The 23,623-nt window shown below is 44.9% G+C and overlaps 1 protein-coding gene across 1 annotated transcript in view; it reads right to left on the bottom strand.

Moving 5' to 3' along the window:
• Positions 1 to 5: 5 nt before the first annotated feature.
• The window catches only part of LOC119176005 (uncharacterized), a gene marked incomplete in the record, with an annotated part of 80,019 nt that continues 56,401 nt past the window's right edge, over positions 6 to 23,623 (bottom strand). Inside the window, 5 exon segments of the mRNA XM_075876368.1 lie at positions 6 to 279; positions 4,542 to 4,638; positions 7,127 to 7,270; positions 11,371 to 11,652; positions 17,436 to 17,547. Of these exon segments, the coding sequence (XP_075732483.1) occupies positions 4,558 to 4,638; positions 7,127 to 7,270; positions 11,371 to 11,652; positions 17,436 to 17,547 (619 nt within the window).

Genomic DNA, 23,623 nt, shown 5'->3' on the forward strand with positions numbered 1-23,623 from the left:
TGCTCTATATGAACGCAAGCAGTTTATTAAAGATGAAAAAAAAAAGCCTTTTCTCATGAACTGAATTTTTTAGCCATCTTTCTTTACGCACAGTTGCTCTTTGAAATTAGCAGCCAACAAAGTATTCAGAACATTTTTCTTAAGAGCATTCATCTTTAAACACACGCGCACAAAAAGGTACCCCTTTAGGACTGCTTCAACTGGTGAGTATTCTTGAGATTGTACTCTTCAAGCAGGATACTTGGAGGGATCATAACTTCGGTTGCACAGCACCACTCCCTGTAATGAAAAAAAAAAAAAGATCACAGCACAGAATAATCGACGTTCATTTTCACACGGAAATCATTTGCGAATGTAACAGGATGAAATTTGGCACGTTGTTTTTTTTTTTCCATCGCGCGGCTTATTTTTAAAAAGGTTTATTCCATGAGCGCACTGCATTAATGACATCTGCATTAATGACAACGTGGTTTATTTCGACGTTTCGGCCGGGAGTCTGGCCTTCATCAGGATTGATGGTACAGTTTGTTGGTGTTCAGCTTTATACAATCTCAAATCAGAGGGGGAAAGAGAAAAAAAAGTAAAAGAAAAAAAGAAGGAAAAAATAGAAAGAGTATAAGGTGGACTCCCCCGGGGCGCCCCCTTCCACTCTTCCTTCCACTTCCCCCTCCATCTCTCTCCCCTTTCTGCCTTTCACCATTCTGCTCTCTGCGGTCTGTGTAAGCTTCCTTTCACTAACGCATTCTTCCCGACCAGACGGTGCCTCCTGGCTCTGGTGGTCCGGTGTGGGGCAAAAAGAGCTTTTTTAAAAAGTTTAAGCCTTTAACTACTCAGCGCCCGTCGACATTTCGTCGTAGAAAGAGGGGTGCCGCGTATTGCGGCAGAGGCTGGTAAGCGGGCGCAATGCGAATTCCTTGCCCGCCTCTGGATTACGCGTGCAGTAGGGGCCTCCCAACTGTGTACAGGGTTGCTGTTGGGCATGTATATATATATATATATATATATATATATATATATATATATATATATATATATATATATATATATATATATATAATGAAATCTAACAGACAATAATGCCAAAGAAAGTATAGGGGAGGTTATTAGACCAAATTGTAAGGTAAATGTGAAGAAAGAAAAGTGGGTGAAAAGATAACTCGCCACAGGCAGGAACCGAACCTGCGACCTTCGAATAACATCGAACGCATTATTCGACTTTTCATTGTCGAACGTTCATTGCCGAACGTCAGACGTGTCTGACGTTTGGCAATGCGGTCTTGTGCATGAAATCAGAAGTTCAAGCAAGATTAGAAATGAAGCAACGTGGAATAGGCAGGCTTGCCTTAAGAGCTCACGGGAATACACCAAAGCAGGGAGTACAAGCTGATATGGGATGGACATCATTTGAGGGCAGGGAAGCTAGCAGCAAGATAAAATTTGAGAAGTGATTGAGAGAAATGGGAGAGGAGCGTTGGGCTAGGAAGGTTTTCAGCTACTTGTACATAAAGAATGTCGATACAAAATGGAGGAAGCGAACAAGGAAATTGACGGGCAAATACTTGAAAAACGGCTAGGGGCCAAACCAAAAAGAGTTATCGGTTAAGAAGAAGGTGAAGGAAGCTGAGACCGATATGTGGAGAGTTGGCATGATTAAGGAGTCCGCGCTAAAGATCTATCGAACTTTTAAGCAGGAAATTGTCAAGGAAAGGATCTATGATCATACTCGAGGTAGTTGTCTACTGTTTGAGGCGAGGACGGGAGTATTGCGAACTAAGACCTATCGGGCCAAATACGAAGGGGTATACACGGTATGCAGTGCGTGTGGAGAGGAGGAGGAAACTGCCGAACGCTTGATAATGTTCTGTAAAGGGCTTCGCCCTATAGTTCAGGATGATGGCGCTGAGTTTTGCAAAGCACTGGGGTTTAGGGACAGGGAGGGCAAAATAGACGTTAAGTGGGTAGAAATAACTAGAAGGAGGTTATATGATTGGTGGCTAAAATCAAGGTACGAGTGAAAATTAAACCCTTCACTGCAAAGTACGCGTCCTCAACCTCACTATTTAAGGGGAAAATGAAAGATAATTATATTTGTTGGTTCACTAAGTCTTACGGCTAGGTGGCGTTAGCTGCCGCCCGATTTAAAGGGCACAGCCACGTCCGTCCGTCCTACCGACCGACCGACCGACCAACCAATCATTGCGAACGAAGACCGCAATGATTACAGTGACCTTTGTACGCCCGGTAACTACAGCAGAATCGTTTCACGTAAAGCTCCATGCCAGCCAAGGCGTTCAATCCTCCCCTCCTTGTCACCGCGCGATAAGAGCGGGCGAGAGAGCGTAGCGTCCTTGCGTCTTGGACAAACATCCCGCGACAACATACCAAATGGCAGGCTATATAGGCCTAATCGGCGTTGGATGCGTTTCAGAAGCGGTCGCGTGCTATGTATAAGTTGCGGTTTGGTACGGAACCAACGAAACTCTTTGCAGTGGTTGCACTGAACGGGAAGGAATACATGTTAATGAAAACGAGGGTGGCACCTGTAGCGCTCAAATGGCGGTTCGCGATTCAATTGCGATGTCTTGAAATCGAGTACGTGCCCGTGAAATCGAATGATAGGCGTCTGTCAGCGCATGAAATTCCGGTCTTGATTCGACATAGTTTCTGTGCGACGCGCATAATCGAAGCAGTCTCAGAAGTAGTCGGGAAATTTTCACGGTGGTGCTTTCTTTCATTAGGCCCCCTCCCCCTGCCCTTTCGCGTTCATTTCGTTGGCAACGCGTATATTTGGACGTCAATTTTTTAAATTTTAAATTTATATGCTTGTAAGCACCACGCATCGCATGCATGCTTCGATTCTCGGACACTCGAAGATGCTAATCACGTTTTGCGCAAGTGCGGTCCTTGAAAAAGGTTGTTTTGGTTATAGTGTGGTACCACTTATAGCGCGGATATTCGAGACTTCAGTGACTTACGTTATAAGTGGTCTATACTGTGGTACTATTGATCCACCTCATCTCTTACCATCATCTTCGTCTGAGACGAGACGCTTTTCTTCGTAATTCAAGAACGCCTTTGTGTGTCGCTTTTCTCACTTTCATGTTCCTCTTTTTGTCATACGCAGCTGCTCATTTGATTGATTTTACTTGCTGCCCTTTCCTACAGCAGTTGCAAAACATGACGGGGTTTGGCCGAAATTAGTCCTTGAAACATTACGCAAATCCCCAATTTTTCCTTTAATAACAGTAATTATGTTAAATAAAATGACAACGTTAACGTAAGTGTTCGACATGTGTGTATTTCTTCTTGCTTGCTTGCTACTGTTCTTTATTTTTGGTGAGCTCGATATCAAGACCTTTCTGTAAGTGCTCCAGGATGAGAGAGCTCTATATGACAGTGGATGACGAGGAAAGCAACCCAAAAAAGCCATTGCTGATGTGACGTCGAGTTCAATAGCCAAAAACGATCATGGCTAGCTCAAACATCACAAAGCCGTGATCAATTCATAGGCGGAGACAAATTGTTTTTTTTTTTCTGAACGCATCACGGAAAAATCATAATAAAGCCCATGATGATACCTGCAAAATTTATGAAACAAAGTTCTGGCACAGAAGTGACAAAAACATTTCTTTTGTCGCAAAATATAATATTTCAATTTTATAGTCATTTCGACTTCACATTCTCGCTAAAATACTTTTGCTGGTGTCTAATTGCAATAAGCTTGCATATTCTCTAATTGTGTCAATACTTGGGAATCAGTAGTTTAGTGATTGATTTGATTGATGATTGATTGATATGTGGGGTGTAATGTCCCAAAACCATCATATAATTATGAGAGACGCCGTAGCGGCGGGTTCCGGAAATTTGGACTACCTGGTGTTCTTTAACGTGCACCCAAATCTGAGCACACAGGCCTGCACCATTTCCGCCTCCATCGGAAATGCAGCCGCCGCAGCCGGGATTCGATCCCGTCACTTGCGGATGAGCAGCCGAGTACCTCAGTATTTTAGTAAGCACATGTTGAGCATGCACATGTACATTTGTACCATACAAAGCGCTGCTATAGAGTCCTATAAATGTTTCAGATAATGTCATATAGTATCGCATAAAGAAAGAACTAAGAGATCGCAGTGAAGAAATCAGGCATTCGGAAGGACAGCCTCCACTCACACATTGTCGAATTGATTGATTGATTTGTGGGGTTTAACGTCCCAAAACCACCATTTGATTATGAGAGACGCCGTAGTGAAGGGCTCCGGGAATTTTGACCACCTGGGGTTCTTTAACGTGCACCCAAATCTGAGTACACGGGCCTACAACATTTCCGCCTCCATCGGAAATGCAGCCGCCGCAGCCGGGAATCGAACCCGCGACCTGCGGGTCAGCAGCCGAGTACCTTAGTCACTAGACCACCGCGGCGGGGCCACACATTGTCGAATTATATATGGACATTTACGCGAGCCAAATCAACAGAACACTGAAAATCGGTTCACTATACGCTTAACGAGCACAAGTGATATCGAGAAGTAATTGATACTTACGCGTTTCCTTCTGACGCTAGTGGCAAGTTGTGCACGTCGGGTGGCATTTGACGCCGTTGACGTTGCATCTGCAACCACCGCTTGTGTCGCCGACGCCCTGTGAAGAAGGAGTGAGCAAGCTGAAATGGTTGGCTACATAGTGCCCCATGTAGCAATCATCGTCCGCAGACATTACAAGCTACATCTACACGATCGAAGGAGCTCACGAAGAGATCGACATTTCGGTGGATTAGGCTGATTACTCTGACGCATGCGACTGTTGTGAAGGGGCAGACGATACGTCACTAACTTAAACATCTGAAATTAACGAAATGTTTGTGCTGAGTTCGTGAACATCTAATAATAATAATAATAATAATAATAATAATAATAATAATAATAATAATAATAATAATCTGGGGATTAACGTCCCAAAATTCACGAACGTGAACCACGCTGACCCCCACCGTTGAACTGTTTTACACGCAAGGTACCACACCTCCTTGATCAATGTTGTACGTATGCGTCACAGTGTGCTCCGTAATGCGTTGTAACTTGATTCGTGGCTGCGCTAAAAAAAATGGACAAAACAAGAGACGTACGCTCGTCGTGTGTATGCCCCCTCTATTGTCCATATTTTTTTTATCACAGCCATGAATCAAGTTACAAATTTGAACCAACTGGCCCAAGTGAAAGCGTTACTGCATAACTCAGCATTGTAGGCTAATGCCCGAGTGTAGACGGTCACTGTGGTAACCATCTACACGTGCTAGCAACAATCCTAGCAAGTCAAAGCCCGGCTAGTCTTTCCTCAATTGTGCAACTAGGAATACTTCCGAAGATCAGGGGCGTAGCCAGAAATTTTTTTCGGGGAGGTTCAATCATACTTTATATCATAATAATAATCATCATCATCATCATCATCATCATCATCATCATCATCATCATCATCATCATCATCATCATCAGCCTGCCCACTACAGGACAAAGGCCCCTCCCATGTTCCACCAGTTAACTCGGTCCTGTGCTTGCTGCTGCCAATTGATACCCGCAAACTTCCTAATCTCATCTCCCCACCTAACTTTCTGTCTCCACACCACCCATTTGCCTTCTCTTGGAATCCATTCAGTCACCCTTAATGACCAGTGGTTATCCCGCCTACGCGCTACACTCTTCTTGATTTCAACTATGATATCCTTAACACCGGTTTTTTCCCTGACCCACTCTGTTCCCCTCTTGTCTCTTAAGGTTACATCCGTAATTTTCTTTTCTATTGCTCTCTGCGTCATCCTCAACTTAAGTTGAACCTTCTTTGTAATCCTCCAGGTTTCTGCTCCAGGTTTCCGTAGGTAAGCACCGGCAAGATGCAGCAGTTATATATCTTCCTCTTGAGGGTTAATGGCAGATTGCCATTCATAATTTAGGAATGCTTGCTGAATGTGCTCCAACCCATTCTTATTCTTCTAGTTACTTCTATTTCGTGGTTCGGCTCCACGGTTACTACCTGTCCTATAGGTATACGTACTCTTTTGCAACTTCCAGTGAACTGCTACCTATCTTGAAGCGCTGTTATCTTCCGAGGTTATTGTACATTACTTTTGCTTTCTGCAGACTAATGTTAAGACCTACCTTTCTGCTCTTCTTGTCTAATTCAGTAATCATGAACTGCAATTCATCCCCTAAGTTACTCAGCAGTGCAATGTCATCGGCGAAATGCAGGTTACTAAGGCACTCTCCCTTAGTTTTTATTCCTAACTACTTAAATTCTAGGCCCGTGAAAACCTCCAGTAAGCCCGTGGTAAGCATATATACAACTCGTACTTTATATATGTGCGTGAAAACGTAAACTTTCGGGGCGGGGGGGGGGGGGGGGGGGTCATCCTACTTTTTGGCTATGCCCCTGCTAAATGTCAATGGCGTTCCACGTATAGTTACACTTCTTTTAAGGTAGTTGCAATGAGTGCGAAGTTGTGAAATACTTTGCAATAGCTGCGAATAACAGCGGAAAAACCAGCCGGCTTCTCCTGTGCAAGAAAAAATGTCGCAGCAGATTCAATGCGCCCCTGTGAACGCGAAACGCTTCGGTATCTTCGTATTTCACGCAATGTTCATACGCGCACAATACGGCGTCTTCCTGGGTTTCCTTCCACCCATATTCTGTGAAAGGGACATTGATGTACAGGATTTCGACCATATCAGACCAAACTCGTCTCAAAGGCCTTCGTCAGCTATGCTAACAGGGAAATGAAATGCAGACCTGAAGGAAATTCAGCCCATGTCGAAAGTTAAAACGGCGTGTACGGAAGTCCCTTGGTCGACTGGAAGTGTCATAGCGGAAGTTATGACATGTGATCGCGTTCGATCTGGTGCATTTTTTTAATGCGAGACTTATCCCGTTCGACAGCAGCACTCGGCAGCAGCAGCCATGGTCAGTGAAACCAGGAGAGGTTCGCAGGAAGCTCTCTTCGTAGTAAAGATAACCGCTCATCTCTAGCGTCATTCCTAACGGGGCGTCTAACATACGGTCATGTTCTCTCAGTAGAGCGAGTAGATGGCCTCTCCTGGTTGAGCTAATTGCGTTGGAGACGGCAGGCAAAGATGCTCACCCCTGGACCCCATCGAGCTCCCTTGGTGGCCCAGCACAACTGAGTCTGGCACGCGGTGCACACCATGAAGTCACACCCGACACGCTTGATGATGACAATGCGGCACTGAGGGCATCGCATCGCTTGCTGGGTTCTCAGCATTTCCTGCGTCAAAAAAAGAACGCTCGTGTTGACTATGATTCATCACCTCCACAGCGACAACTCGAGCAACTTCCGGCACTTCGATATAAAACGTGTCCCGGTAACCGAGCGCCAAGAGTAAAAAACAAAAAAAGTGGGGGGGGGGGGGAGGGGACTGCGTTACGCGAAGAAAATTTCATACATATTATACCCTCCAAAGTAGCTTCTCGCAATTTCTTCGTTAATGAGATTTATTAGTTAAGTAAAATAACTTTTTTTATCTACACAAGAACTCTCGGAAATATCAATGCGGCATATGTAGTCATGTTTAGTGACATCCAACGGCGCCATTTTCAGGAAAATTGCAATTGCGGCTTCATAATATACGGTTTTGAAGTAAATCATTGAAATGGGAAAATTCCACGTGACTTCTACAAGCACGACAAAGCATTGCCCTCAAATAAGCTCACTGCAAACAACCGCGTTGCTTCTTGTCTGCTCCTTCCTACTCGCCTCATCCAACACTTGGACCCTGCCGAACCTTGGCAATGGTACGGGACAAGCGCAAGCGACATGTGTTGCACTTTCGTCCCTCTATATTGAACGCCACTACAATTATCTATATCTCACGCCTGATCTCATAGATAACGTGGTCGGAGCGCTGTTCGGACCTGACGAAGTGACGCGCTCTTCGGCCGGGGACTGGCAGATAATGGTCGCGTCTGCTCGGCTTCGCTTTGCCGACCAGACGTGACCCTTTGTGTAGGGTGTGGTTGGACGTTGCGTTTACCAACACCTACGCTTCCCTCATTGTGAAGGCCGACACCGCATCCTGTGACCACTGTGACAATGAAAACACCATTGGACCTATCTTTTGTTACTGCCGACAGTATAGTGCACAGCAACTATGCATTCCCAACGAGTTTCCATCCATCTAGCCGCCTAGACTTTTGGCTCTCCCGGTCGTTTCGATAATGGGATCTATATCAAAAGTGGTATGGCGTAACATGAGCGTATGACGAGCATAAGTGACTAGTCATAGCATGAAAATCATGAGATACTTGTTATAAATCTCCTGATTTACATGTCATGGTCTTGCTGCTCTTGCGGTGGTTTCGTTCACATAACATATTGCAAAGCTGATATTGATATTGTTACGGGGAAGATTTATTCACCGACAGCAGGTCTTGCTAACGGCTTATAGAGCGCACAGTCTTGCAGGGCAAGGGGGAAGCTCGAAAGACCAACCCACCACAACCATGGTGTCATCTTCCTCCTTTCAGGTGCCATTTCAGCTGTGCCGAAGCGACAGTTCCATACAAGTATCAGCACCCCGGCCAGTAAGGCACCGTCTCGGTGCCTGTTAAATGAGCGAGTCCGCGTTGTAGGGCTTGAGACGGGAAACGTGGACTAGTTCCGTTCTGGGTGCAGCAGCCGATGAGTTTGTGGTAGCGGCAATATCGTAGGTCACAGGTGTGACCTGACGAAGGACTCGGTTGGGCCCAGCGTATCGCGACAGTAGTTTCTGACTGAATGAATGACTGAATGACTGAATGGCGAACACAAGTAACAGGTCCTAACGTGGAAACCGTGACATGCATGTCATGTAAATCATGACTACACGCCACGCTCATCGCTCATGGTACGCTTATGGTCGTTTCGTTAGCTTCACATATACCAAATTTGGTAATACGTGACGTGAATGAATGACGAAGGTATATGACTGGTGCAAACATGATAATCATGACATGCGTGTCATGTAAAAACATGACTACATGCCACGCTGATAATGAACCCGTTTCGCTAGCTTCACGTATACTGAATTTCGTATAACCTGACACGAACAGATTGCGAAGGTAAATGACACGTCCAAACATGATAATAATGATATGTCCGTCTGCCTCGTAAAGTTGTGCAGATTTTAAAGTGAGTGACAGATCGAACTTCCTCATTCGTGCTTCGCATATCATCGATTCTCAATCTACGTGGGATCTGCCAATTTTTTTCTCTCTTTTATCTCTCTTTCTCTATCTGCACATTCTTTCTTGCCCCCCCCCCCCCCCCCCCCGATCGGTAGTAAAGGGGATGCAAATATCTGGCTAACCTCCCGACCTCCCGATCTTTCTTTTTTCTCTCTCTCTGTACCTTTTATTCTTGCATACTTCCCCCATACTGGCTACCTCAGAGTGACCCTATATATTCGAGCGCGCTGCTTCCAGGTGTGTGGTTTTATTTAGTCACGTTGTAATTTCATATTTTGCGGGTTTGCTTCTTCAGCCGGAAAAATTATACACAATTAACGTTGCTGAAAACACTACAGTTTGGTCTCACTTAAGAATGCCTACATACGCCTCACTGACATCTTGATTGTTAGGTAAGTAATTGTCGGGTTTCAATATTCATTATTACTAACCAATATGCTCTGGGAACAATGTGTACACTATTCGGTTCACATAACACCGTTTTCTTATTTAAAGATGGGACATGTGCACCGTGTACACAGTTCATTACGCAAAGTGCAACATTTTGCTTGTGCTCTCGTAACAGGTCATTGGTATGTCAGCCCCGCGTTGTGTCTTGCAGTGTCTATAGCAGTGTACTATCGCTGTGACGACGGCGTAACAATACGTCGTCCGGAAAGCCTGATGTAAGAATGACAGGTGAACGGAGCGTAGGCGAAATTCTGTACATTAGCCATCGAGACTGAAAAATTACAAGTTAATTGCAACGAATATGGCGTTTGTTCACTGATGGTTTACGACAGCTGCCGCATAAGCAGCTACGCATATACCACAAATTATGTATACCGCGGTATGTAAATATTTCAACATTGCTCAAGGTGTGGTTGCAGCTCGCACTTCCGCCAGACCCATGCCGCCAGCAGCTACCACGATACCGGCTCACGCGAAATTTGAGAAGCCTTTGGAATGCATGCCGTATAGCGCCTGCTTTGAGTGAGTTCACCGTCCAAGGCAGTAACAGACAAAGATATTATCTATGCAGTTAAACACTTCACTGATATAAGTAGGATGCATGCGTATTTTTCGAACTCTCCTCCCTCCACTGCTCTGTTATGCTCTCATGTTCTTTCTTGCAAAATAACCATTTTATTTGTAATCAGCGCTTGGTCTAGTTCATTTTTTTCTGGCCTCGCCATTTTCACTTTCTCGTGCTTTTTTTCAATAACTAAATTACCAACAAGTTCAAGCTGAGACCACTTTAAAGTATATTTCCACACGGTGTTTCAATAAACGCCAGTTGACAGCAGCATTCCCGCTTGATTCACCTTGCACTGTGCGGGTCTTAAAAGTGCCTCTGATTGAAGCAATCCGGTAACACTTCTTGGACATGGTTAGAAAATGGTTTCCCTGCTAACATGTGATCAAAAAATATAACACTGCACGCGGAATGAAAACTGCAGTTAGGTAGATTTCAATGTCACCCACAAATTGTTCGGTCTTCTCTCGACGAATGATGTCACATACCCAAATCAACAGCGTCATGTACTCAAAGCCACATGATACCTGCCAGGAACATCGTGATGGCACCCGCGCCGTGCTGTATAGTAGCTGAATTACATTATATAGAGTTGTACCAGCGCGCTCGTGATTATAGCGAAAGTGAGCCACACGTTAAAAGAAAACAAGAAACGAAAAAGCTCACTGTCACGAAGCGCACTGACGTATACAAACGTAGTTTATTGCGGCCATCTGTACCGACACACACCGGTTTTTCTTAAAGGAACAGAGAGGTACTTTGATTTGACGCTCGTTGTAGTGGGTATACTACTATTTCGAGAACGTGGGCTTTCCGTTCCGCCCTCTTCCTTCACTACACTCCCCGCAACAATGCTGATCCGTGCTTCCTCATGGATAGCGAAAACGTACTCACCGGCCTGCAAAAAAATACTCACCGGCCTGCAAAAACATATATATACTCACCTCGTTTCCCCAACACTGCCGGTCCCTCACACGTTTTCCCTCGATTCCGCAGCGTACCAAAGCAGGGTGTGATGGCATCGTATGACACTTCGAGTAATGAACACCACAGCAACGCAGGCCGCCAATATTCGCTAGGAGTGGTCTTAGTTAATATCACAAGAAAACGCCGCGGTGTATGCTCACCTCGAGAAAGTTGAGTGATGCTCTGGCCGCTGCATCATTATCGGCCCTTCGCTTGAGGTCCGCCTGATATTGGGCGCATGTCATGCCCTCGTGAATTTCCTCGCAGCGGAGACAGTTGTTCTTATTGCATAGGGGGCATTCGAAGAGCTCGACATTCTGGTCATGAAAGCACCAGCCCCGACAGTCGGGTGTCTTGCAATGAAACGCCGGCTCTTTGCTTCTGTTCTCAGCCTCGCGCAGGCTGCGAACTTGCAGTGCCTCGTATCCTTCTTTCGACAGGCACTGCAAAACATGACAACCTTTTTCAAAGAGGAATTTTCTGAGCTGCATAGCAACTAAAATTCCATATCAGCGTCGGTTATTGATCACAGAACGCGGAGACACATGTACTAGCAGTAAAGGTAAACCGCATAGACTTTTGCTCTGCTGCTCTTGTAAGCTACGTATATGTGTTTATATATGTGTATACATGGATCCGGTGGTTAGGTATTCGTATGTACTGGAGTAACGCACGAATTCAATGCCTATTTAATTCTTATGTTTCGACCGGGCTCCGGCTTTCGTCCAGGAGATTCCTTGAAGTGTTGGAAATAAGTGCATCGTTTTTTCGTAGTTCGTCCACCCCATCATACTAGCATATATATATATAGGCAGGCATGGTGGTTGAGTGGCCGTAGCGTTGCATATAGTCCAGTAGATCCTCCGTGAGCGGTCACAACGTGGTTTATTTCGACGTTTCGGCCTAGAGTCTGCCCTTCATCAGGATTAAAGGTACAGTTTGTTGGTGCTCAGCTTAATACAATCTCAAATCAGAGGGAAAGGAAAGAGGAAAAATACGGAAAAAAAGAAAAAAAGAAAAAAAGAAGCAAAGGAAAAGAAGAAAAAAGAAAAAAAGAATATAAGGTGGACTCCCCTCGGGCGCCCCCCTTCCACTCTTCCTTCCACTTCCCCCCTCATGCCCCGCCGCGGTGGTCTAGTGGCTAAGGTACTCGGCTGCTGACCCGCAGGTCGCGGGTTCGAATCCTGGCTGCGGCGGCTGCATTTCTGATGGAGGCGGAAATGTTGTAGGCCCGTGTGCCCAGATTTGGGTGCACGTTAAAGAACCCCAGGTGGTCGAAATTTCCGGAGCCCTCCACTACGGCGTCTCTCATAATCATATGGTGGTTTTGGGACGTTAAACCCCACATATCAATCAACTTCGCCCCTCATCTCTCTCCCCTTTCTCCCCTTCACCCTTCTGATGTCAGCGGTTTGTGTATGCTTCCTTTCACTAACGCATTCTTCCCGACCAGACGGTGCCTCCTGGCTCTGGCGGTCGGTGTGGGGCAAAAAAGAGCTTTTTTAGGAAGTTGTAAGCCTTTAACTACTCGGAGCCCCGTCAACATTTTGTCGTAGAAAGAGGGGTGCCGCGTATTACGGCAGAGGCTGGTAAGCGGGCTTTTTAGGAAGTTTAGGAAGTTTGAGGAAGTTTAGGAAGTCTGAGGAAGTTTAGGAAGTTTAGGAACACGGTCGCCGGGAGCCCAACGCCGAAATCCTCTCTACAACGACGAAGGCCTGCCGGACATAACTACAACCTGCGCACCTCATCAGTGCCATCCCCACACCCAAAAGAAGATTGACTTCTGAAGTGTAAGTCCAGCTCATCGCTTCCCAGTTGCAGTGCCACTTTCCTTAAAGTACGAAAACTTGCTGACAAACGAATTAGACATGAAATGCATAAATCAACATCGCAAGTGTACCTTCATGCTAGAATAGCCCCCAAGGATATGACACTCTCCCTCCTGGACGAAAGCCGGAGCCCGGTCGAAACATAAGAATTAAATAGGCATTGAATTTGGGCGTTACTCCAGTACATACGAGACCCTAACCACCGGATCCATGTATAGACTTGTCTAAACACATATACGTAGCTTACGAGAGCAGCAGAGCAAAAGACCATGTGGTTTACCTTTACTGCTAGTACCTGTCTCCCTCACACCAGCCGCTACAAATCTAGATGAACACGACCAAATAACATGAAAAAATGTCCTCCTTGAGGCATCTCTTAAATTAACAGAAATCGCTCTTAATTACAGTGATAAGCAGGTAAAGAAACTGGTCGCTATGACCAGCACCATTCTCCGCCACAACACTTTATCGAACGAAGAAATCACCCGATTAACAGAATTTGAACAGAATAAATACTAAACAATCATGCCCACAAAAATTCATAAACTCAAACGAGACCATGTGCCCAAACCCGCGTTCCCTGATATAGTTCCTTATCACTACAACACCACCATCCAGGAAACCACTAACGGTACAAACGAGCACCCATCTAGGAACACACCCTGTGACACTGTGGTTGTAAACCTATCGGACACGAGCTTCTCACCTGACGAAGAGAAACTGCTATCTAAGGGACTAAGCTTCTGCCCGACCACAAGATTTTTCGATGAATTCCACTTGCTCCGAGACCTCGACAACTTCGCTCGAAGCTTAAGGTTGCGCGAATATTTTTTTTTGGACAGGCCTTCTAACCACGAAACAATTCACCGTCGTAAATCAAATGATTAGACAACGAACAGTAATCGAGACAAGTGCTTGTACCTTTATATCACCGCAGTACAGAAAGATATAGTACACGAATACCACAGACAGAAAAGAAACCGAGAAAACTTGACAAAATCAGAAAAAAATAAGTATGAGAAGTTTGGCATTTAGGACAGACATAACAATCAAACCCGCTGACAAAAGAGGAGCAATTGTAGTCCTTAATACAACCAACTACTTACAAGAAGCATACCGCCAACTAGACGACTCAAGATTTTACGAACACCTCCCAGGTGATCCGACAGACGAATACAAACGTATCGTATCAACAGAACTAAAGAAACTGTTGGATGCAGAAAAGATAACCAACACTGACCACAAACTGATGCGAGCAGCATACCCTCGTCCAGGTCGCTTCTACATCCTTCCAAAAATTCATAAACCCGGTAACCCAGGTCGACCAATCATATCAGGCATCGGTACAATAACTGAACCCATATCAGGGTACGTGGACAAACCAATAAGCCACATTCCATGCACCCTCGCGTCGTACATAAAAGACACCACCCATTTTCTTCGAGTCATTGCAGGTCTGTGTGTGCCGAAAAACTCGTACTTGGTTACTCTCGATGTCTCTTCATTGTATACAAATATTCCTCACGATGACGGCATAGCTGCATTACAAAACATGTACACAAACCATAGACAATCTAACACCCCAGTGTTCCCCAGTGGCGCAATTGGCTAGCGCACGATACTTATATCTAACACCCCAGATTTCTCTGCCATCGCAACTCTGACGAGGATGGTCCTCGAATTAAATTCATTCCAGTTTAACCAAGAGTATTTTTCACAAATCAGCAGGACTGCTATGGGCACCAAAATGGCACCTAATTATGCCAACATATTTATGAGAAAGCTAGAATCGGAATTTCTTGCACAAAGTTCTTTGAAACCAATGTTATACAGAAAATACATAGACGACATCTTTCTTATTTAGACCCACAGCGAGGACGAACTTCTCAGCTTTATCGACACTTACAATGCTGTACATCCGAACATACACTTCACACACACATACTCGCAAGTGACCGTAAATTTTCTTGATGTTACCATAACGAGAGAAGAAGAGAAGCTCTCTACAACCCTATATCGCAAACCAACGGATCGACAACAATACCTCCATTACCGAAGCGATCACCCACGCCACTGTAAAAACAGTATTCCATACAGCCAGGCTCACCGGTTTAAGCGAATCTGCTCTAGAGACGCTAACTTTGACACGAGCTCACAGAGGCTAAAACTTATGCTCGAGAAACAAAAATACCCCCCACGTGTAATTAATGACGTTGTTCAAAAAGCGAGAAAACTAAAGCGTGAAGACTTACTTATGAAGCGACCACCGCAAGAAGACCCACAACGAACAAACCTCTGCTTGACTTACAGCACAAACTTCCCCAATGTAAACAAAATCCTTAAATGACATTACAACATTCTGGAACAAAGTGACCATCTGAAACGCGCATTCCCATCCGCTCCAGGCGTCGTTTACCGACGACCACGTAACCTCAAAGACACACTTGTCCACTCTCAAATTAACACATCACCCCTCAATAATCCATGCCGACCTTGTTTAAAGCCACGATGTCTTGTATGTAAGGCGATGCGAGAAACACACAAAGCGACCAGCACACAATCCAATTTTTCGATTAACATATGAGGAAACCTAACATGCGATTCCACTAATGTGGTATACCTACTCGAATGCAACGTGTGTGGTATGCGGTACATCGGACAAACAGAAACACCATTTAGGATTCGTTTCAATAACCACAGAGCCCATGCGAAATCAGCCCCAAGTCTACCTCTATCAAAACATCTCAATCTTCCCGACCATGCATTCGACAAACTATCAGTAACGCTCTTAGAGACGGGATTTAAATCAAATTGAGAACGTGAACAACAAGAGTCATACCTTATCCACCGATTTAACACCCTCGATAGAGGAATAATTGAGAGTCCTGGTACACTTGCAGCAGTTAAAGCATTAGAAAACAATAACGGCAATAATGAAAATAGTAACTGAGTTCACGGCACTGCAGCTGCGAAGGGCACTGGACAACTCGAAACAATTCCAAGTGTAACTACTCTTCCTAAGTACAGCTATCGTCTGTTTTCTGTTTTATTTTACTACCCAATCTATTGTGCCATGCATGACATGATTGATATGTGTGGTTTAACGTCCCAAAACCACTATATGATTATGAGAGACGCCGTAGTGGAGGGCTCCGGAAATTTAGACCACCTGGGGTTCTTTAACGTGCACCCAAATCTGAGCACACGGGCCTACAACATTTCCGCCTCCATCAGAAATACAGCCGCCGCAGCCGGGATTCGAACCCGCGCCCTGCGGGTCAGCAGCCGAGTACCTTAGCCACTAGGCCACCGCGGCGGGGTACATGCATGAAATGCCTAACAGCAACCCTGTGCTCAGCCGGGAGGCCCCTACGGCAAGGAATTCGCATTGCGCTCGCTTACCAGCCTCTGCCGCAATACGCGGCACCCCTCTTTCTACGACGAAATGTTGACGGGGCGCCGAGTAGTTGAAGGCTTAAAACTTGCTAAAAAGCCCGCTTACCAGCCTCTGCCGCAATACGCGGCACCCCTCTTTCTACGACGAAATGTTGACGGGGCTCCGAGTAGTTAAAGGCTTACAACTTCCAAAAAAGCTCTTTTTTGCCCCACACCGAACCGCCAGAGCCAGGAGGCACCGTCTGGTCGGGAAGAATGCGTTAGTGAAAGGAAGCATACACAGACCGCTGACATCGGGAAGGTGAAGGGGAGAAAGGGCAGAGAGATGAAGGGGGAAGTGGAAGGAAGAGTGGAAGGAGGGCGTCCGAGGGGAGTCCACCTTATATTCTTTTTTTCTTCTTTTCCTTTTCTTTTTTTTCTTTTTTCTTTTTCCGTCTTTTTCCTCTTTCCTTTCCCTCTGATTTGAGATTGTATAAAGCTGAGCACCAACAAACTACCTTTAATCCTGATGAAGGCCAGACTCTAGGCCGAAACGTCGAAATAAACCCCGTTGTGACCGCTCACGGAGGATCTACCAGACTATATATATATATATATATATATATATATATATATATATATATATATATATATATATATATATATATATATATATATATATATATATATTTATATATATATATATATATATATATATGAACAAACCTGGTGGTACACGCACGAGAAAGCAATAATTTTGTTTCGGTAGCGCTACAGCCGAGATGTCTGGCATAAGAGAACTGCTTTCTCGTACGTGTACTAGCTGTTGTTTTTTTTTTTTTACACGTGCTGTGGACCGATTTAACATTCCTACTGGATGTGTGTATAAACTGAGTAATTACAGGGAGGAGAGAGGTCAGCCTCCAACCTCTCCTGTTACTAGACCTATCGTTCTACTGCCTCCTAAATTAAAAAAATGGCGCTGCAGAGAGCAGTAATCGTTATAGCAAAGTATTTCTTACCGCCCGAAGGTCGCTGTCTAAAACGGCCATTTGGCAGGGTTGACCGTTTTCGAGGCAAGGGCACTGAACTTCTGCTTTCTCAGAATTCTTGGCAGTGTCGGCAAGGCATTGTCTGAAAACATTGCGTATATCAAAAGACGAGAACGATCATTATACGGATATAATGAGATCTAACAGACAATGATGCCAATGAATATATTGGATATGCTAATATAGGAGCAATTTAGTTAATGTAAATAGGAAGAAAGAAATGGGAACGAAAAAATTACTTGCGGGTATACCAGGGGCTGAACCTCCGACCTTCGAATAACACGTCATATGTTCTACCACCTCAGTTACAGCACCGGTCAACCCCTCCTTTCCCTCGCCCCGTTCACTTTATGGGATGTATATGCACATTTAAACGTGGGAGGATCAGTCAGCACCACCAGTAGCCATTACGGCTTGTGTGGGACACTATTTTCGGCCTACTGGCGTCACGTAGCATATGATTTTATTACGAGTTGGTTGCGGACGAACAACAATACGTGACATACTATTCCTGAAAGCATCAAGTCTGCCAGAATGAGACCCTCGTTGTGAATCAAGTAAAGAATTTGACATTTTAGGGCTAGTTTTTCCTTCTTAGGCAGTAGATACAATAATAACGAGAACCAACCAGAGTGGCGATTTTCGCTTATAATAAGCAGATTTGGGCTTGTTTTTTCTTGATCGGGTTGGCTGTAGAACTTTCCGGTCAGTTGTTGCGTTTTTTAGGGCTTACTTGCATTTTTCAAGCGAAAATAGTTGCATTAGGAATAATCTAGTTTACATAGGACGTTTTTCTCTCACTACTAGCGAGTCGGTCGATTGCTTTGTGCAGTTGACTCTTGAAGTCAAACATACGTTGAACCAACAAGTAACGTTAATCACGTACTGGCAAATGTGAATTAACTGAATAGAGGCTATCCCTGAGACAATGGTACAGTTATTATGCGTTTTTGCGAATACCCTCGATGTGCAAAATAATTAAATTGCTTTTTCTGAACTCCCCTACGCACTTCAGTGACATTTTTGTCATCATTAAAAAAGTCATAGTATTGCCACAAAGGCGAAGCAATGAACGCGATAGCAGCAAATTCGAAGGTCACGCGCAGAATGGCAAGCGCATCGAAACGTGCCCCGCGTTTCTAATGCCCAAATAACACAAGAAACGTACTCACAGGTACAAATGAACGCAAATAAGCGTCTCAGTTGTTACTTTGCTGTGTCTGAAAATCGCGCTCTTTTCGCAAACGGCGACTGTGCAACGATTGCAGTGAGCTTTTGTGTGCCTGGTAACTACAACAGAATCGTTCCGGTGAAAGCCAGAGGCCAGTCAAAACGTACAATCCTCCCCACTGCGAGATAAGGGCACGCGACTGAGCGGCCACACCCTCCTTTCCACGGGGCTAAGTACGCGTGGGAGATGAGAGCGCGCGCCGCTGCGTCGTGATGATGTGGCGACGCACTCTCATTGCGCCATCTTGCTGGTAATGCTGAAACATGATAGTTGCCCCTCGAGATGCCCGTCACCAGCAGTTGGTTCAGCCCTCTTACCCACGTTTCAGAGGTCCCAAGTTTTATTCCACGCGTGAGTGTTTTTGTGGATTTTTTTCTTTCTTGCGTTTTCGCATATGAAGATAGGATACGTATACATATACGGTGAGTGAGTGATGCCGACGTCAACGCCAGTGGCGAAATCCAACCGAGAGTGTCCATATAATTGTTTGCGCAATAGAACATTTTCGAGATTGAGAAAATTCATTCGATTCCCGCTTTTTTCGGGCTTCTTCTGGAAAGTCGTGCCACATTTTTTTTTTGGGGGGGGGGGGCTTATTTTGTGGTGATTATTTGCTTGTTAGCTTGGTAGAATCTGTGATTGGAAAATAAAAGACAATGATACCAAGGAAAGCGTAAGGGATGCTTGCAGTAATTGTAATGTAAGTGTAAATGTGTCAATTTGCAGCGAGGGTCTGGTTCTGGCAGCTTTCATGCGAACTTCGTTTTTGATTGTGTCATTGAGAACTATCAGAGCTTCGACTATGACCGGAAGGCGAAGACACGTGAATTTTTTAAGATAACAGGCGAGCGCAAGCCATCGTAGACTGATTGTGTTTTTCGTGATTGAACAGCGATTTCGTATGCCGCACAAAGGTGACCGACTGTGACGTATTGTGGCGTGCACTTCTTGTCTTTGTTTGCACCTGTAACTGAAAATCTTCTATCTTTTCACCTGCGGAGGGTAGCATATCAGTAATTTTCAACTTTTTAACCTTCCTGTCTTTCCCCACTCTTCACTTCTCTTGATTTGTCTATGCGTGGCCACCGAGATTGCGGGCGCGTGCCGGGTCCCAATCGCACGGAAAGCGCGTGTTTCCAGAGGTGGGCGTGGCCCGCTCTTTCCTCCGCACCGCGGCGCTCTTTCTTTCGGTCGAAAAGGTTGCCGCGCTGTTGGCGAAACTTCTATTTGGCGAGAAAAAAATGGTTTTGTGCTTTTATATAGCTTTGTGTTCGTTTGCTAATGCTGGGTCAAGGAGTACGAGAAGAGAAGTCAACGCTGGCCGTTTTATTTTCAAACAGTGTTTTTATTTTGCTGTAGATTGGCGCAGTCCATATTAGAGCAGTTAAAATTGCGATGCCTTTGTAAGAGATCTGCGTGTTCTCGACACTATACTTCGTAGTTCTCGGTCTGTATAGAAGGAGGGGGGGGGGGCACTGGCGAAGAGGTAAGAAAGTTGAAAGCCCGATCAGTGAGCGAGGTCAGATGACTGCAGAATTCTACGTCCAGGATTACTTTTTTATAGATTACTACGTCCATGGATTACTTAGAAGCGTTCTTCGCTTCTTAAGCTGGCAGGCTGGCCGTCCAGCCGTGCTTGCCACAACTGGTCTTCGCTAAAGATGAGGCACGTTCAGTGGGACTTCAACGACAAGCAAAACGCTGTTTGGCACGCTAGAGATAGATAAACAAAATTACAACATATGCACGGAGTGAATGATTAGTGAGGTGAAGCGTCCGTCTATACATCTGTCCGTCCGTGCATTCGTTCGTGCATGCGTTCGTTGACTCCCATACACTACAGCACGCATCGGATGAACGGGCGCTTCGCCCCACTCATCATATATCATTCACTACGTGGATAGGCTGGCTACGCTAGATTGAAGGACGACCGACCAAGTGGTGCTGTAAAAAGCTTCGTTCTTGAAAGCAACAAAACCACGTCGTGCTACGCGTCGCAGCTGTGATTGCGTCAGCGCGCCTGTAATAACTCTTTAAACAGCATGCAATTTTATTCAGGGGTAGTTCCACGAAAGGAACAAGAAAGGAACTCATTTATTTGCGTGTAAACCGTGAGCACCAAATGCGGCATTCTGATTTCGCTTGTGGACTGCGCTGTCTAATTTTACTAAATGTGGAGCGTTTTATAATCACACCTACTCGCAAATCAAGCGTCGGTGACGCCGTTGACACCGCCACTGCGCATGCTGGCGTCTCGTGCTCAAGTTTTTTTTTTTTCTGGCTCATGTGCAGAAGGGCACGCCTAAGTATGACATATTTTTGAAAATTAATGAAAGAAACAAGACCTGACGTCGCTTTCTCTAACAGGAAAAAACTGCAGCATTGACATAGGATCAATTGTATGAATTGTAATCAATCGGCAACTTAATTGATAAATGGCTACTATAATGAAACATTCATTTTGACTTCCACTCCAAAATTTTCCCTCCTTTATGCAGATTCTCAATGACGCATGTACGCAAGGTAACCACGCAAACGCCGCAGCATGAGTGCGTTACGACTAAATAACACCCGCTGGAGAGGAACGGTAGCTGAGCAGACGAAACTCGGCGCTCAGCATCAGTAACTGTCTTGCTCACTGCTCGCATTCTACCGACGCCGTCAAGTCTGGCTCGAAAGCCGCGCTCTCAAAGCGTACAACGCTTCACACTCGCCCGCGAGTCTTCCCCACTTTCTCTTTCCAACTACCTCCCATAACGCCGCAGAAGCAGGAAACAGGGAGGAGGTCTAGACTACGTCTAGTCTGAAAGTCACCGGCTCTGCGACGACCACGGACTGGTTTCAGGTGCGCTTTGGTCACTTATCGTCGCCCATTCGCACTGCAAGTTTTATGGTGTTCAGTGAATACGTTGGGGAATGTAAGAACGAACATCGAGATGTTTTGCTTGTTGAAGGAGAATGCCGCACGCGTTCAGAGTTTTGCGTATATGGTATGCAACAATGCGCGTTACATAGCAGTGACAATTCACACTTCGTATTCTTCAGTAGTGTACCTCGACGAATACTTGGTTTTCTGAAAGACGCCGTTCGGCCGCATGTGCAACCCTTTGATTTGGGTGCTAGATAGATTATTGTAAAGGAACATGATACTGATAAGGCCATTGGGCTACCAAAACATAATCAAAAGACAGATGACGAAAAAAGAGGACGATGATAACTCAAGCACTTTAACCGTGAAGGACGTGGGGAGTAAATGTAAGTCGGCTAATCCTAGTTTTTCTCAATATTCCGCAAAATTGTTTAACCACAATAATAAGCGGCACAATCACGACACTTAGTTATCTAGAGCATACGTGGAATTCGGCTGACCACCTGATAAATATAGATACGCGATAATATAGTAAAACAGTCTCTAACAATAGAAGAGCAATGTGATTGAATGACAATAACTAGCCCAGTTTTCACCCATATACGCGTCTCCTGAAAGGAGGAATACTAGAATGATTCTGCCTCAGACGAAATAATATCTCCTTGCAATGATATAAGAAAACTTCAGCAGTTACTATGCCTTTATTTGCCAATGGGACCAAAATAAAAGCAGTAACAGAAATACAATACTTGCCTTCAGCGCAGGCAGAAGATTTGTCGGTGATTTTTGCTCGCACGCGAGGGGAAAAAAAATACGCACGTTGAAATCCCGCGCGCTCTGCTTTCTGCCATGGTCTCCGCCGCTCGAGGAACCCTCAGTAAACGCACCCTCTAGCGGTAGCCGGGCGCGTTAGGCGAGATTCGCTGGTTTTGCTAGGGAGCGCGGTGATTGGACGGCCGGACAGAACCACGCCGAGGGCCCGCAATCTCGGAGGCAATGGTTTATGTACTATATTGTTTTCGCCTTCATTACTTCTTTTTCTTCGTGGACGTATCCTTCCGGGTAATACCTTTGGTTGTATGAACAAAACAACGTGTACTGCCTTCTTAAGTTTCTTCTAAGCCCATTTTTATTCTTCTCAATACAGCAATAAAATGAACTTACGCTACTCTTTCATGTATATTCATTCACAATATAGAGCTCAGGTGGTCATTCAAAGAAGACGTTGTCGTCTGGAGACACACCCAAACACTATTGTATGTCTCACCTGTGTCTGCTCGATTTACCCAAACACGCACCCTCCGCTGTAAAAGCAATACAAGTTGGAAAACTGGCCGCTATCAAAACAAATACATGCACGGAAAACATTGGTGACACGTCGAACAGGCTGAAACACGAACTTTTAGCAGAACTTCGTTGGTTCAGCTACGTTAGGGCGAGATTTTGATCCCGCGCGTTGACTGTCGAATCCTCTACAACACATTTATTTTATTTATTTATTTATTTACAGATACTGCTGTCTCGATACACGAGACATAGCAGGAGTGGGTACATTAGGAAAAGGAACGAACATACATTAAGCAATACCAAAGAAACATACAAAGCATTTAAAACATATTACAAAATATGGTTAGGCAGTTCTTTCAAAAACAGTTCAATTGGTTTTTCGCGTAGGGAACCATCTAGGTTGTTCCAAATCTCAACAACGGCTGGAAAAAAGGAATGCTTACAGCAATTTACAAATGGCTGGAAGGAAACATGAGTGGTCGGCTAGCCTACTCTTCAATTAATTTATATATATGGGGTATGATGTACCACAATAAACAACTCTTCATTAACTGTATTGCTGCTGACAGCACTTGTTTTAACCGATGGTGAACACTGCTCGTCTGCCATGGCATGCGCTATTGTAATGGTGTTCTCCATACATAGGTAGCACACGAGAACGCTGCACTTAAGATGCAGTATATCAGCGGCATGCACTTGCGTCGTTATCACTTGCCGAAAAGAAGCACAAACGATAATGATATGTCAACTCACAGACGCATTAAGGTATGT

Source organism: Rhipicephalus microplus, chromosome X, assembly GCF_043290135.1.
Source record: "Rhipicephalus microplus isolate Deutch F79 chromosome X, USDA_Rmic, whole genome shotgun sequence".
Taxonomy (NCBI): Eukaryota; Metazoa; Arthropoda; class Arachnida; order Ixodida; family Ixodidae; genus Rhipicephalus; species Rhipicephalus microplus.